The 13,390-nt window shown below is 41.2% G+C and overlaps 1 protein-coding gene across 2 annotated transcripts in view; it reads left to right on the top strand.

The window, feature by feature from the left end:
• LOC106564712 (VPS10 domain-containing receptor SorCS1) overlaps positions 1 to 13,390 on the top strand; it is a 157,557-nt gene that overhangs the window by 95,188 nt on the left and 48,979 nt on the right. For both annotated transcript variants that reach the window (XR_006757943.1, XM_045691193.1), the window contains exon 4: positions 5,569 to 5,727. Coding sequence is in view for 1 of the 2 variants with exons in the window: in XM_045691193.1 (XP_045547149.1) it covers positions 5,569 to 5,727 (159 nt within the window). In the remaining variant the exon portion in view is untranslated. The remainder of the gene's footprint in view (positions 1 to 5,568; positions 5,728 to 13,390) is intronic.

Genomic DNA, 13,390 nt, shown 5'->3' with positions numbered 1-13,390 from the left:
ACCAAATATATGAATTACTTCTCCTTGCCATTTATCATTCACCTGATAAGACAAGACGTGACAGAAAAACGTTTTTTCTAACGTATGATGGTGGTTCCTGGGTCGCTGATTTGCCTGGGAGGGGGGTCCCTTGGCAAGAAAAGGTTGAAGACCCTAGGTCTAGTTATGTTGGGTATTGTGTAATTTTGACATGGGCCACTAGATGGTGGCTGATTCATGGCTTCTACACTACTGTGCTGCTCTTCAGACATCTCTACAAGGCTAAAGAGACAGTCGAGACTGACCTTTTTGTCTGAGGAGTTCACTTACTGGTCACCGACAGTCCATCTATGACATGAGCGAACAAGAAACTCCTATTGTTTTCTGTTCAACAGCAAACGCACCTGCTGCTGGTTTACAGGAAGTAACATCTGCCATGTTGCCCATTCAAACTCTCATAATCACGTCTGGGTAGTCAAACTAGTAGCAACATGTCAGCCTAAAAGTGGGTGTCTGTTGTTAGGAGCTACAATTTAGTGAGTTCTACTTTCCCTCCACTCTTCTCCATGAATTTCCTTGAAATCTTGCCATTTGAACTTCCTATAATGCAAAGAGAGTATATTTGTCGCTTGTGCACCGACTGTGTTACGCTTGGATTTAGAGAGATGCTTCAAAATCCAATTACTGTGACTGGAGTGAAATGGAAAATATGGGCCTAATTTCATTAATATTCTATCACTGAGTATTTACTGCTGCACGACTATTAACTCACTGTGTTATTCCTCGCACACTTCTTAAACGTCTTGCAGTTGGTGGCTGCTTCATTATCCTTTGGTCATTTTGAACCTCTTTGGCCTCATAAACTAAATACATGCACATGCCCATACATATACACACACTGGCGCGTGCACACACATGTACACACACACAATGGTAGCAATTCAGGCATGCCCTCTCTTTTCCTCGTGCTCCATCAGGGGAAAGTGTGAAGTGTCGAAATGAACAAAATGCCAGCGTTTGTGTGGATTACAGAGCATGGAACTCTGGAGAAAGTTTCAGGGTCAGCATGATTCCTTTTTAGTTTTTCTCTTATTTAGAAAACTCCGGTAAAGTGAAGGATTTAATTGGGCGGCATAACATTACGCAACATTTGGATATGCATTTTCAGAGTTTTTTTGACCAGAGTGAGATGGTTCCTTGAAATTACACTTGGAAAAGTTGATTGAGTCAACATGTTCAGTCTGTCATTTCCTGTCTAAACATGACACCGTAATGTCATGTGATGAGGATGTTGACATTTCTATGCAGTTTTTAATATAAATCTGTTAAATTACGAGGTGAAGCTCCAAGATAGCGTATCTAAAGATACAGCTATGTCTAAACAGTCATATAATTTTGCATGATGAGGATGTTGTTGAAATGTTTATACAGTTTTATATGAATTTGTAAAATGACAAGGTAAAGCTCTGTCATAACATAGGTCTAAAGGTTTGACGCTAAACGTATATTATCCATGTTAAGTGAAGATTAGTTTTTAGATAAAAGTATGACAGCTGAATGCTTGGCAACTTCATTGCCCTGTTTACTGCTCATGGTTAATGTCATCTTATGAAGCAGAATATAGTATTCAACACAACTCCTACAGGATTCATTCCCTCACTGCCACATCTGTCCAACTCTTTCCCTCATTTCTCTCTCATCTGAAGGTTATAAGTGGAACTAATCAGATACACAACCACATCCCCGAGACGCTCACCAGAATCTTCCTAACCCATTTTCACGTCGCACTAGGATATATCGATTTCCATATTCTAACAACAAATTATTGAAATAAGTCGTCATGTGAGTGTTCCAGAATTCATGAAACCGCTTATAATCCTCCCTTCACAATAGCTGCATTAGCCTACATAGGCTAGGCTAGAATAGGGCTGTATCGCCATAGGGTGTTGTTTCCATATTTATAGGAGCAGACAAAGTTTTAATAGTGCCCAGAGTTAAAACACTGTTAATTGTGTATGGAATGTAAAAATAAACCGTGTTGGGTGCTGCATTTGATATTTGATTGGATTGGTCAGCATGTGGATCACGTTTGGTGCTACGCTAGCTAGCTCACTGTGATTGATTAACTTGTGTTTGGGGTCGGCCCACTATAGCTACCATTACCATGCATAGTTTGACAAATGACTTAGTCTCAGCCGCGCCTGCTCAAGCTTGCTATGTTATACAGCCAATGGTGCCTGCTGGAAGTGTGTTAGACGTTTTACCTCATGCCCCATTCCCAAATCCACCCCTATTGATGGTAATCAGGGAAACTTAGGAGATTTGTCAAATGGGGAAACCTGTTTAAATCACCTTGGGTTGTTGGTTGAAGGTTGTGTCTCCCTACTCTGTTAACCTTTTCTCTATCCTCTATAACCCAGTCAGCATGGTTCCATAGCGGTGGGATCCCTGCACAACTGATTTCATTAATGACAATTTGCTACTGTAATGCGACCAGTGGTTTTGCTGGGGTTGGTGAACTCCCGAAATATGGTGGTGTGAGGAGACTCCTAGACTTCGACGGTTTGAGGGTTCCATAATGTCTTGACACTGAAACTGTGGAGGTTTCAGTCGTTGTCTGACACTGAAACTGTGGGCACTACTGGGATGGATGAGTTAGGATAAGTGCCAATCAGTTCATGGTTTTATTAACATAGTGACTCGAGAAACGCATATACACACACACACACACACACACACACACACACACACACTTCCTTCCCACTGTGCTACTGATAAGGGGTTATGTAAGTGTTCAGGATGACTGATTCAATTACATTTGCTGCTGATTATATCTTTTGATATATGTGTTTTTTTCTCTCTTGGCACAATCACAGGGAAAAAATTGTGAACCTCCAAGAAAAGAACAAAGCTTGTGGGAAATTAGAGCTTTCAAAGCCTGACTGAACAGAGAGCAGGAGAAAAAGGGAGAGAAATCTGAATGCGTTACCCATACACACTCGCTACAAGATAGGCAAAGGGTGTGTTAAAAGTCTGTCTGTACAACAATAATTAGGATCTAGCAGAGCGAAACACAGGTTTATAAATGAGATGTCTAACAAGCAGGAGATGACAGTGAGTCTAAAGACGCCAATTTAGAACCACAAATTACTGACATATCTGTTATTAAATGTAGACTTTATAATCAAATCATTTAATTTAATAATAATATATATTTTTTCAATCAACTTCAAACTCTCAAGCTGCCCATCACATGGATTCACTGGCGGTCGGTGACGTTTAAGATGAGGGAGGATGAGCATGGCCTTATTTCTGTTACCAGCTCAATGTACAATCGATCGGTTTAGGTTACTACATGATACTAGATTTTTCCCTACCCCCCTCATGAGGTTGCTACAATCTAACCTATGAAAAGTTTAGAACTTGGTTGCAAAGGTTGAGAGAGACATTTGAGTAAATCAAGGTGACAGACAGTGACACATTCAATACTTTGCACACTCTTCGCTGCATCTAGCTGATCTAGGGTGTAATCATTAGTCCAACAGTTGCAAACGATAGTTTTTATTCAGGTATGTTTATCCCTGTTTCATTACGTTTGCTTCTGTTTAAGAAATGTTTTTCCAACATAATTGGCGGAATAAATACACCCTAATCACACGCAAACACAGTTCACTTTCATAGCAGCCACATACAAACAGCATGATTATTTTGCTCATTGTATAATTCTTTCTTGCATCTACACACTCTCCTCCGCTCACGTTTTCCCTTCGCTTGTGGACTTCAGTACACAACACATCAGCTGTCTGTGACCAGGCGAAAAAACCTTTCCAAGCCAAACCTTCATATCATCATAACCGCTAACCGCGACACACAGCCTACATCATTGTCACAATACTAGCTAAGGTCATAGTCAACAAGGTTACTAGAACTAACGTGTTAGTAAACCTGCTACAATCATGCAGTACAGTGTACAGGCAGCAAGCAGTTTAGCAGTTACACCGATGGGCCCTGGTAGCAATACATTAATAAAACCAAAAGCTTACCTTGACTTGGAAGAGTTCCAGTGTTGGATAGCCATAGCCAGCTAGCTAACATAGCATCCCTCTCTGTTTGAGCCAGGTGTTTGTGTAGGCTAAACTAAACTCAGCAAAAAAAGAAACGTCCTCTCACTATCAACTTAACATGTGTAAATATTTGTATGAACATAAGATTCAACAACTGAGACACATAAACTTAACAAGTCCCACAGACATGAGACTAACAGATTGGAATGTGTCCCTGAACAAAGGGGGGGGGGGGTCAAAATCAAAAATAACAGTCAGTATCTGGTGTGGCCACCAGCTGCATTAAGTACTGCAGTGCATCTCCCCCTCATGGACTGCACCAGATTTGGCCGTTCTTGCTGTGAGATGTTACCCCACTCTTCCACCAAGGCACCTGCAAGTTTCCGGACATTTCTGTGGGGAATGGCCCAAGCCCTCACCCTCCGATCCAACATGTCCCAGACATGCTCAATGGAATTGAGATCCCGGCTCGTTGCTTGCCTTGGAAGAACACGGACATTCCTGTCTTGCAGGAAATCATGCACAGAACAAGCAGTATGGATGGTGGCATTGTCATGCTGGAGGGTCATGTCAGGATGAGCCTGCAGGAAGGGTACCACATGAGGGAGGAGTATGTCTTCCCTGTAACGCACAGTGTTGAGATTGCCTGCAATGACCACAAGCTCAGTCCGATGATGCTGTAACACACTGCCCCAGACCATGACGAACCCTCCACCTCCAAATCGATCCCGCTTCAGGCCTCGGTGTAACACTTTCTTTTATTGCGGAGTTTAGCTAGCTGCATTCGCTATCTAAGTGAAAGTGAAAAAAAATACAACAAAATATAGCTCTCTCTCTTGCTGCTTCATTTTTAAAGAAATTAATTTGTTAAACTGTTCAACTATTGTCTTTCTCTTTGAGTCAACTACTCACCACATTTTGTGCACTGCAGTGCTAGCTAGCTGTAGATTATGCTTTCAGTTCTAGATTTCTTCTCTGATCCTTTGATTGATTGGGTGGACAACATGCCGGTTCATGCTGCAAGACCTCTGATAGGTTGGCGGACGTCCTCCGGAAGTTGTCATAATTAATGTGTAAGTCAATGGAAGGGGGTGATTTTGTATGGAAGTCGTTGTACCCAGAGGAGGACGGAAACTAGCTGTCCACCGAGTACACCATGGTGCTACCCTATAGAGTGCTGTTGAGGCTGCTGTAGACCTTCATTGCAAAACAGTGTGTTTTAATTAATTATTTGGTGACGTGAATATGTTTGGTATAGTTTTTTCTAAAAAGGATAACTGTTTTAATGTTACACAATTAAAAAAAAATAGATATTTACTGAGTAGGATGGTCCTCCCCTTCCTCCTCTGAGGAGCCTTCACAGCATGGATTACCAAAATATATACCATTTAAATCGGAGTTATCTGTATCCAACACTGATTCAAACTAAGCCTCACTCCCAAGCAAACAATAATATTTCCCAGTCTTCCAGGACCAGCTCCCTCAATGGCTAGCTCTGATTATATTTCTGTCTGCTCTCATTCAGATCATGCTTCTGACTGACCCAGAGGTGGAAAGCAGCCTGCTGATCAGCTCCGATGAGGGAGCCACCTATCAGAAGTACCGCCTCAGCTTCTACATCCTCAGCCTGCTCTTCCACCCTGAGCAGGAGGACTGGATCCTTGCCTACAGCCATGACCAGAAGGTAAGAGGAGAGGGAGGAGAGAGAACTGACTGACACACGCGCACACACAGAGATCACTTAACTACTGTATCTGGTAGCTAGCTATAGTCTCTTTTTGTCATCAGAGTCTTTCTGTCTTTCGTTGGTTTTGCCCTCTGTCAGACATCAAAACAAGACGAGCTGTTATGATTTTTTTTTTTTCTAAGTGTCAAATCGCCAATTGGCAACCCATCCCGTAAGGGATTAATTGACACACAAACAAACATTACAATGATTCACTATGGTAAGTAAATGACCATTCTTCTGAGTCAGGCGGTGGGGTGATTGATGTGGTGGCATCATCTGGGGACTATTTAGTCTGCAGTTGAGTGAGGTGCGTTACCGGGGCGGGGGGACGGGACGTGATTAGCATATCCAGTGGATTTAAACTTATGATAGCCCTCAACTAAGAAACTGAGTGGGTTTTAAGGTTGATTGCCACTCGTCTAAACTACAATATATTACATCGATGTAATAAATTCAGTTTCTGTGTCTGAGACTAGAGGCATATACTCCATACATACAGTTGAAGTCGGAAGTTTACATACACTTAGGTTGGAGTCATTAAAACTCGTTTTTCAACCATTCCACAAATTTATTGTTAACAAACTAGAGTTTTGACAAGTAATTTAGGACATCTACATTGTGCATGACACAATTTTTCCAACAATTTTTTTACAGACAGATTATTTCACTTATAATTCACTGTGTCAGAAGTTTACATACACTAAGTTGACTGTGCCTTTTAAACAGCTTGGAAAATTCCAGAAAATTATGTCATGGCTTTAGAAGCTTCTGAGAGGCTAATTGACAACATTTGAGTCAATTGGAGGTGTACCTGTGGATGTATTTCAAGGCCTACCTTCAAACTCAGTGCCTCTTTGCTTGAGATCATGGGAAAATCAAAAGAAATCAGCCAAGACCTCAGAAAAAAATTGTAGACCTCCACAAGTCTGGTTCATCCTTGGAGCAATTTCCAAACGCCTGAAAGTACCACGGTCATCTGTACAAACAATAGTACGCAAGTATAAACACCATGGGACCGTGCAGTCGCCATACCGCTCAGGAAGGAGACACGTTCTGTCTCCCAGAGATGAATGTACTTTGGGGCGAAAAGTGCATATCAATCCCAGAACAGCAAAGGACCTGGTAAAGATGATGGAGGAAACTGGTACAAAGTATCAATATCCACAGTAAAACGAGCCCTATGTCGACATGACATGAAAGGCCGCTCAGCAAGGAAGAAGCCACTACTCCAAAACCGCCGGACTACGGTTTGCAACTGCACATGGGGACAAAGATTGTACTTTTTGGAGAAATATCCTCTGGTCTGATGAAACAAAAATAGAACTGTTTGGCCATAATGACCATCGTTATATTTGGAGGAAAAAGGGGGATGCCGAAGAACACCATCCTAACCGTAAAGCACGGGGGTGGCAGTATCATGTTGTGGGGGTGCTTTGCTGCAGGAGCAACTGGTGCACTTCACCAAATAGATGGCATCACGAGGAGGGAAAAGTATGTGGATATATTGAAACAACATCAGTCAGGAAGTTAAAGCTTGGTCGCAAATGGGTCTTCCAAATGGACAATGACCCCAAGCATACTTCCAAAGTTGTGGCAAAATGGCTTAAGGACAACAAAGTCAAGGTATTGGAGTGGCCATAACAAAGCCCTGACCTCAATCCTATAGAAAATTTGATGGCAGAACTGAAAAAGCCTGTGCGAGCAAGGAGGCCTAGAAACCTGACTCAGTTACACCAGCTCTGTCAGGAGGAATGGGCCAAAATTCACCCAACTTATTGTGGGAAGCTTGTGGAAGGCTACCAGAAACGTTTGACCCAAGTTAAACAATTTAAAGGCAATGCTACCAAATACTAATTGAGTGTATGTAAACTTCTGACCCACTGGGAATGTGATGAAAGATGTATAAAAGCTGAAATAAATCATTCTCTACTATTATTCTGACATTTCACATTCTTAAAATAAAGTGGTGATCCTAACTGACCTAAGACAGGGAATTTTTACTAGGATTAAATGTCAGGAATTGTGAAAAACTGAGTTTAAATGTATTTGGCTAAGGTGTATGTAAACTTCCGACTTCAACTGTAGGGCCATATATTCAATCTACTACATATTGCTGTATATGGAGCCATACTCCATATATAGTGCCATACTGTATACTCAATAGTCCCCATATTTCCCCAAAATAGTGCCATACACTCAATATACTCCACATTCTTCATAGAGTCCTACTGTATATGTGGCTCAGGTGGCCCTACATGAGGATTTTCCGGTGCAGTTTGGGGACTTCAGAGGACGAATCCCTAAGTCCCTTAAGCTCCTCATCCGTTAAATGTAGGCCCGGCATCCCTTCCAATAACTTTAGGAGAAAGCAAAACCAACAGAGGTGAACCCCGATAAACAGTCATAAGCACCTTTAATAAAGGTTAAACGTGTGTTAGATTCCCTTAGACCGAGCGTTTGACTAATTCCTTTTCTCCATGACTCAGGGATTTGATATCCCCTACAGTATTTTCAGGCAAGGCATCAAAGGTATAAAAAATGTGGCGATTAATCATCAACATTCTAGTCCATGGGAATGAAGTGCATATGTTTTAAGAATAAATAACCATCTAATATATGAGACGCTGTCTGATGATGGTAATTACCGATGAACTACTGAGGCAAGAGATGGTAATATGTAAAAGATATATTCCAGACCTGCGATTTATAGCAATTTTGAGAATGACCATTACCATTAATAAATGCCTTGCTTGCAGCCAGAGCAATTTGGGCCTAATGTTTCACATCTGATAAATAATTAATGTTTCTCTTTTTTTTCCTGAGGTACTTAGTGTACCTTGGGAGGTGTTTGGCTGTAGTTATAAGATGCACCTGGCCATGCATATACACCGGGTGTAGAAAACATTAAGAATAGCTTACTAATATTGAGTTGAAGCAATGTCAGGGTATTGACTCTACAAGGTGTCGAAAGCATTCTACAGGGATGCCAGCCCATGTTGACTCCAAAGTTTCCCACAGTTGTCAAGTTGGCTGGATGTCCTTTGAGAGATGGACCATTCTTGCTACACACAGGAAACTGTTGAGCATGAAAAACCCTGCAGCGTTGCCGTTCTTGACACAAACCGGTGCGCCTGGGCAAACGTACAAAATCAGCAGGGGATCAAATACTTTTTTCCCTCACTGTAAATGCTACGCCACGCCCACGAGTGTTAGTTCATTCTCCGCAATGAGTCTGAATACAAGTACCTCCCCCGACGATTTCTTGAATGCAAACAAATTCTAAACATTTTGATTGGTCCCAGAAGACTATGGGTTGAGCCAGAACACACGTGGGTAAAGCAGTGGGTTTGAATACTGGCTTTGATAACCTGATTGGTTAGAAATGATCCTATCACTGATGACTTTGTTTTGTACAACACCCCTCATTTTGACGTCACGACAAATGGCTTCAATGATGGCAGTCTTAGACGAGCAGCGGAAGAATTCAGTTTGAGTCGTCAGGCAACCTCTCTACCTCCCTCCATTCCTTCCTCACTCCCTCTCCCCTACTCCCTTTCCTTCATTTCTCTTGCAGTGGGCCCTTAGAGCTATTTCTCCTCATTATTTGCATGTCCTAGATTGAGGGACTTCTAGAAAACACACACACACACAGAGAGATCACTTAACTACTGTATCTGGTAGCTAGCTACTGTCTCTTTTGTCATCAGAGGCTTTCTGTCTTCTGTCGGTTTTGCCCTCTGTCAGACATCAAAACAAGGTGAGCTGTTATGAGTCAGGTGGAGGGTGAGGGTGAGGGGTGAGGCAGCATCAGTTGGACTATTTTCTCTGCCGGTGATTGAGTGGCGTAACCATGGCGAGAGGTTATTGTCTGACTCATTACTCATATTCAGATATGACAAAGGGAGAGCGAGAGATTAGACGAATTAGAGACTTCATTGGTGTCTGTGGATGTAAGCTAAAAGTAGTCCTGAATGTAGCCCTGAACTTTCCTGAAAGCGAGTAGCATTCACACAGTGGGTTGATGATTGTTGACATAACGACACTAGACTGTGTAATATTGGTCCCGTGTGGCTCAGTTGGTAGAGCATGGTGTTTGCAACGCCAGGGTTGTGGGTTCGATTCCCACGGGGGACCAGTACGGGAAAAAAAGGGTTGTGGGTTCGATTCCCACGGGGGACCAGTACAGGGGAAAAAATGTATAAAATGTATGCATTCACTACTGAAAGTTGCTCTGGATAAGAGTGTCTGCTAAAACGTTTACAAAAAAAATATATAAAAAATAATATGTTAAGTTCAACTGAGTGGCAAAGTCCATTAGTCATAACTTGCTCAAACTGATTTGCTCATACTTTAATTAATTCAGTTCTTGTGGCTGAGACCAAAGCCGTATATAGAGCCATATACTCCATATCAGTGCATTCAGAATGTATTCAGGCTCCTTGACTTTTTCCACATTTTGTTACGTTACAGCCTTATTCTAAAATTGATTAAATAGTTTTTTACCTCATCAATCTACACACAATACTCCATAACGACAAAGCAAAAACAGGTTTTTAGATATTTTTGCAAATGTATTAAAAAACAACATATCACATTTACATAAGTATTCAGTCCCTTTAGTCAGTACTTTGTTGAAGCACCTTTGGCAGCGATTACAGCCTTGATTCTTCTTGGGTATGACGCTACACCCTTGGCACACCTGTATTTGGGGAGTTTTTCCCATTTTCCTCTGTAGATCCTCAAACTCTGTCAGGTTGGATGGAGAGTGTTGCTGCACATCTATTTTCAGGTCCAGAGATGTTTTATCGGGTTCAAGTCCAAGCTCTGGCTGGGCCACTCAAGGACATTCAGAGACTTTTCCGAAGCCACTCCTGCGTTGTCTTGGCTGTGTGCTTCGGGTCGTTGTCCTGCTGGAAGGTGAACCTTCGCCCCAGTCTGTGGTCCTGAGCGCTCTGGAACAGGTTTTCATCAAGGATCTCTCTGTACTTTGCTCCGTTCATCTTTCCATCAATCCTGACTAGTTTCCCAATCTCTCTACGGTGAAGCATGGTGGTGGCAGCATCATGCTGTGGGGATGTTTTTCAGCTTTGTCATTATGGGGTATTGTGTGTAGATTGATTGAGGGGAAAGAAATTGTTGTATCCATTTTAGAATAAGGCTGTAACATAATAAAATTTGGAAAAAGGGAAAGGGTCTGAATACTTTCCAAATGCACTGTATAGTGCCATACACTCAACATACTTCATATATTTCATAGATTCCTACAGATGGCCCTACATGAGGACTTTCTTTTGCTGTATGGGGACTTTTGAGGACCAATACCGAAGTCCCTTAAAAGGAAACTTCACAATTTTTAAACTTCAAATTCATCATCTCCAGCACCACACCCAACATCAACATATTTGACAAATGTTTGGTAGTAAAAAAAATTTAGAGGAAGATGTGCATCGTGTGATTCTGACCAATTGTGAGTAGGCATTGACTACTAATTCTCTACTAATTGGTTGATGTCTTTGGAAAGACTAATCTTTCTCTATTGTTTTTACTACAAAACATAGAAATGCGCCATTTTCACATATGTTAATGTTGGGGTGGTGCTGGAGATGATGAATAAGAAGTAGATTTCCCTTTAAACTCCTCGTCCGTTAAATGTAGTCCCGGCATTCCTTCCAATAACTTGATGAGAAAGCAAAACCAACAGAGGTGAACCCCGATAAACAATCATAAGCACCTTCACAAAGGTTAAACGTGTATTATGTACCCTTAGACCAATGGTTTGACTAATACCTTTTCTCCATGACTCAGGGATTTCATATCCCCATTTAAGCTCGATGAATCAGACAAACATATAAACATTGTGCTTATAATTAATTGATATCGGAGTCTAAGGGAATGAAGTGCATATTTTTATCGAGTAAATAATCATCTAATACATGAGACACTGTCTTGTGATGGTAATTGTTGGTGAACTACTGAGATAAGAGAGAAGGTTATTATGCAAAAGATATATTCCAGACCTGCGATATATAGCCATTTTGAGAATGACCATTACCATTAATAAAATGCCTTGCTTGCAGCCAGAGCAATTTGGGCCTAATGTTTCACATCTGATAAATAATAATAATACTTTTTCCAGGGGAGATGCTTATTGTACTTCGGGAGGTTTTTTTGCTGTTGTTATAGGATGCACCTGGCCGTGTGTGTGTGTATATATATGCTAGGCTCTATACACCCTCACTACTGTCTTGACTTTTCTCTTTCTATCTCTGCCTATCTCTGTCTATTTTAATCTCGCTCTCTCTCGCTCTCAATCTCTCACACCCTCCCCTCGTCTCCCTCCCTCCCTTTCTCTCCTGCTCCCGTCTTTCCCCTTCTCTTTATTTACTCTCTATGGTGCCTTGGAGCTATTCCTCCTTGGCATTTCCTAGATTGAGAAACTGGCTCTCTAGCCAGTCTGTATTTCAATGTACAAATCCCTCTCACTCTCCTTCCTCTCCGACTTGCCTGACTAAGTGCTAACACTGCATGTCTCTCAAATGGCACCCTATTCCCTATATGATGCACTACTTTTGACCAGATCCATATGGGCCCTGGTTAAAATGATTGCACTAACTAGGGAATAGGGTGCAATTTGAGACACAACCTCAGTGTGGGGGTTAGCTAATTAGCCAGAGTGATTTCCTGCCTCTCTACCCCTTCTTCTTGCATCTGTTTAATTTAACTCTGTTCCTAATGAAAGTCATAGCTCAGTTCAAATAGCATTTTTCACATTTTCCACTGCCATGTATTGACATAGAAATATATTGACCATGTTCTGTGGCCAGAATAGCATATGCTCATAGGTAGATATTTTATATGGCACATATGGTATGGAAGGAACAGACTGTATAGTACATATGCAGTGCAGTGCAGTACAGTACATGCATAGTAGCATGTTCAACCTGATCTAATGTTATGGAATGGTTAATGATGTTACAAATGGTATTCGTATGTGTTGTGGACTGAATACCTTAATGGTTGGCCGTCACTGGTGTCCTTTGAAGACTATTGTGTAAAGACCTTACGTAATGGAATATCAATTCACTACAGTTCAAATGCCTGCAATTCAGCTTGGCATTAATAGTGGTTCGGATTAGTTTGATAAACATGATTATCAATTGAATAACAATAATTGTCAAGGGGATTATTTGAATGAAAATGTGCTGATATGGAGGTCTGTTAACTGAGGCCTTGACACCCTTCAGGAAAGAGTAAATAACTACAATTTAAAAAAATAAAGAAATATAAACAAACAGTATCACCATTCAGTCGGCCGTTAATAAATTACTGTTTACATGTTATGCTTGATCGCTCACGTTTAAAATGGAAAAAGTCCACAAACTAAAACAATTAAATAGTCTTACGCCTCGTTGACTTCTCTGCTGTAATCAGTAAACTAATACATAATTTGGTTTAGCTGTCGCAGCTGTTTTTGTAAAAAAAAAAAAAAAAGTAACACATACAAACTTTCACAACTTGACCATTCTCTCCTCATTGGCTGGACAGCAGTAAACACATTAAGCTCAGAAAACAACAAACAAAAAACAAAGCCCAATATTGACATTATTCTATCCAATTA

The sequence above is a fragment of the Salmo salar genome, chromosome ssa12 (genome assembly GCF_905237065.1).
Source record: "Salmo salar chromosome ssa12, Ssal_v3.1, whole genome shotgun sequence".
Taxonomy (NCBI): Eukaryota; Metazoa; Chordata; class Actinopteri; order Salmoniformes; family Salmonidae; genus Salmo; species Salmo salar.
The sequence above is the reverse complement of the archived record's forward strand: the minus strand, read 5'-3'. Positions and strand labels throughout refer to the sequence as shown.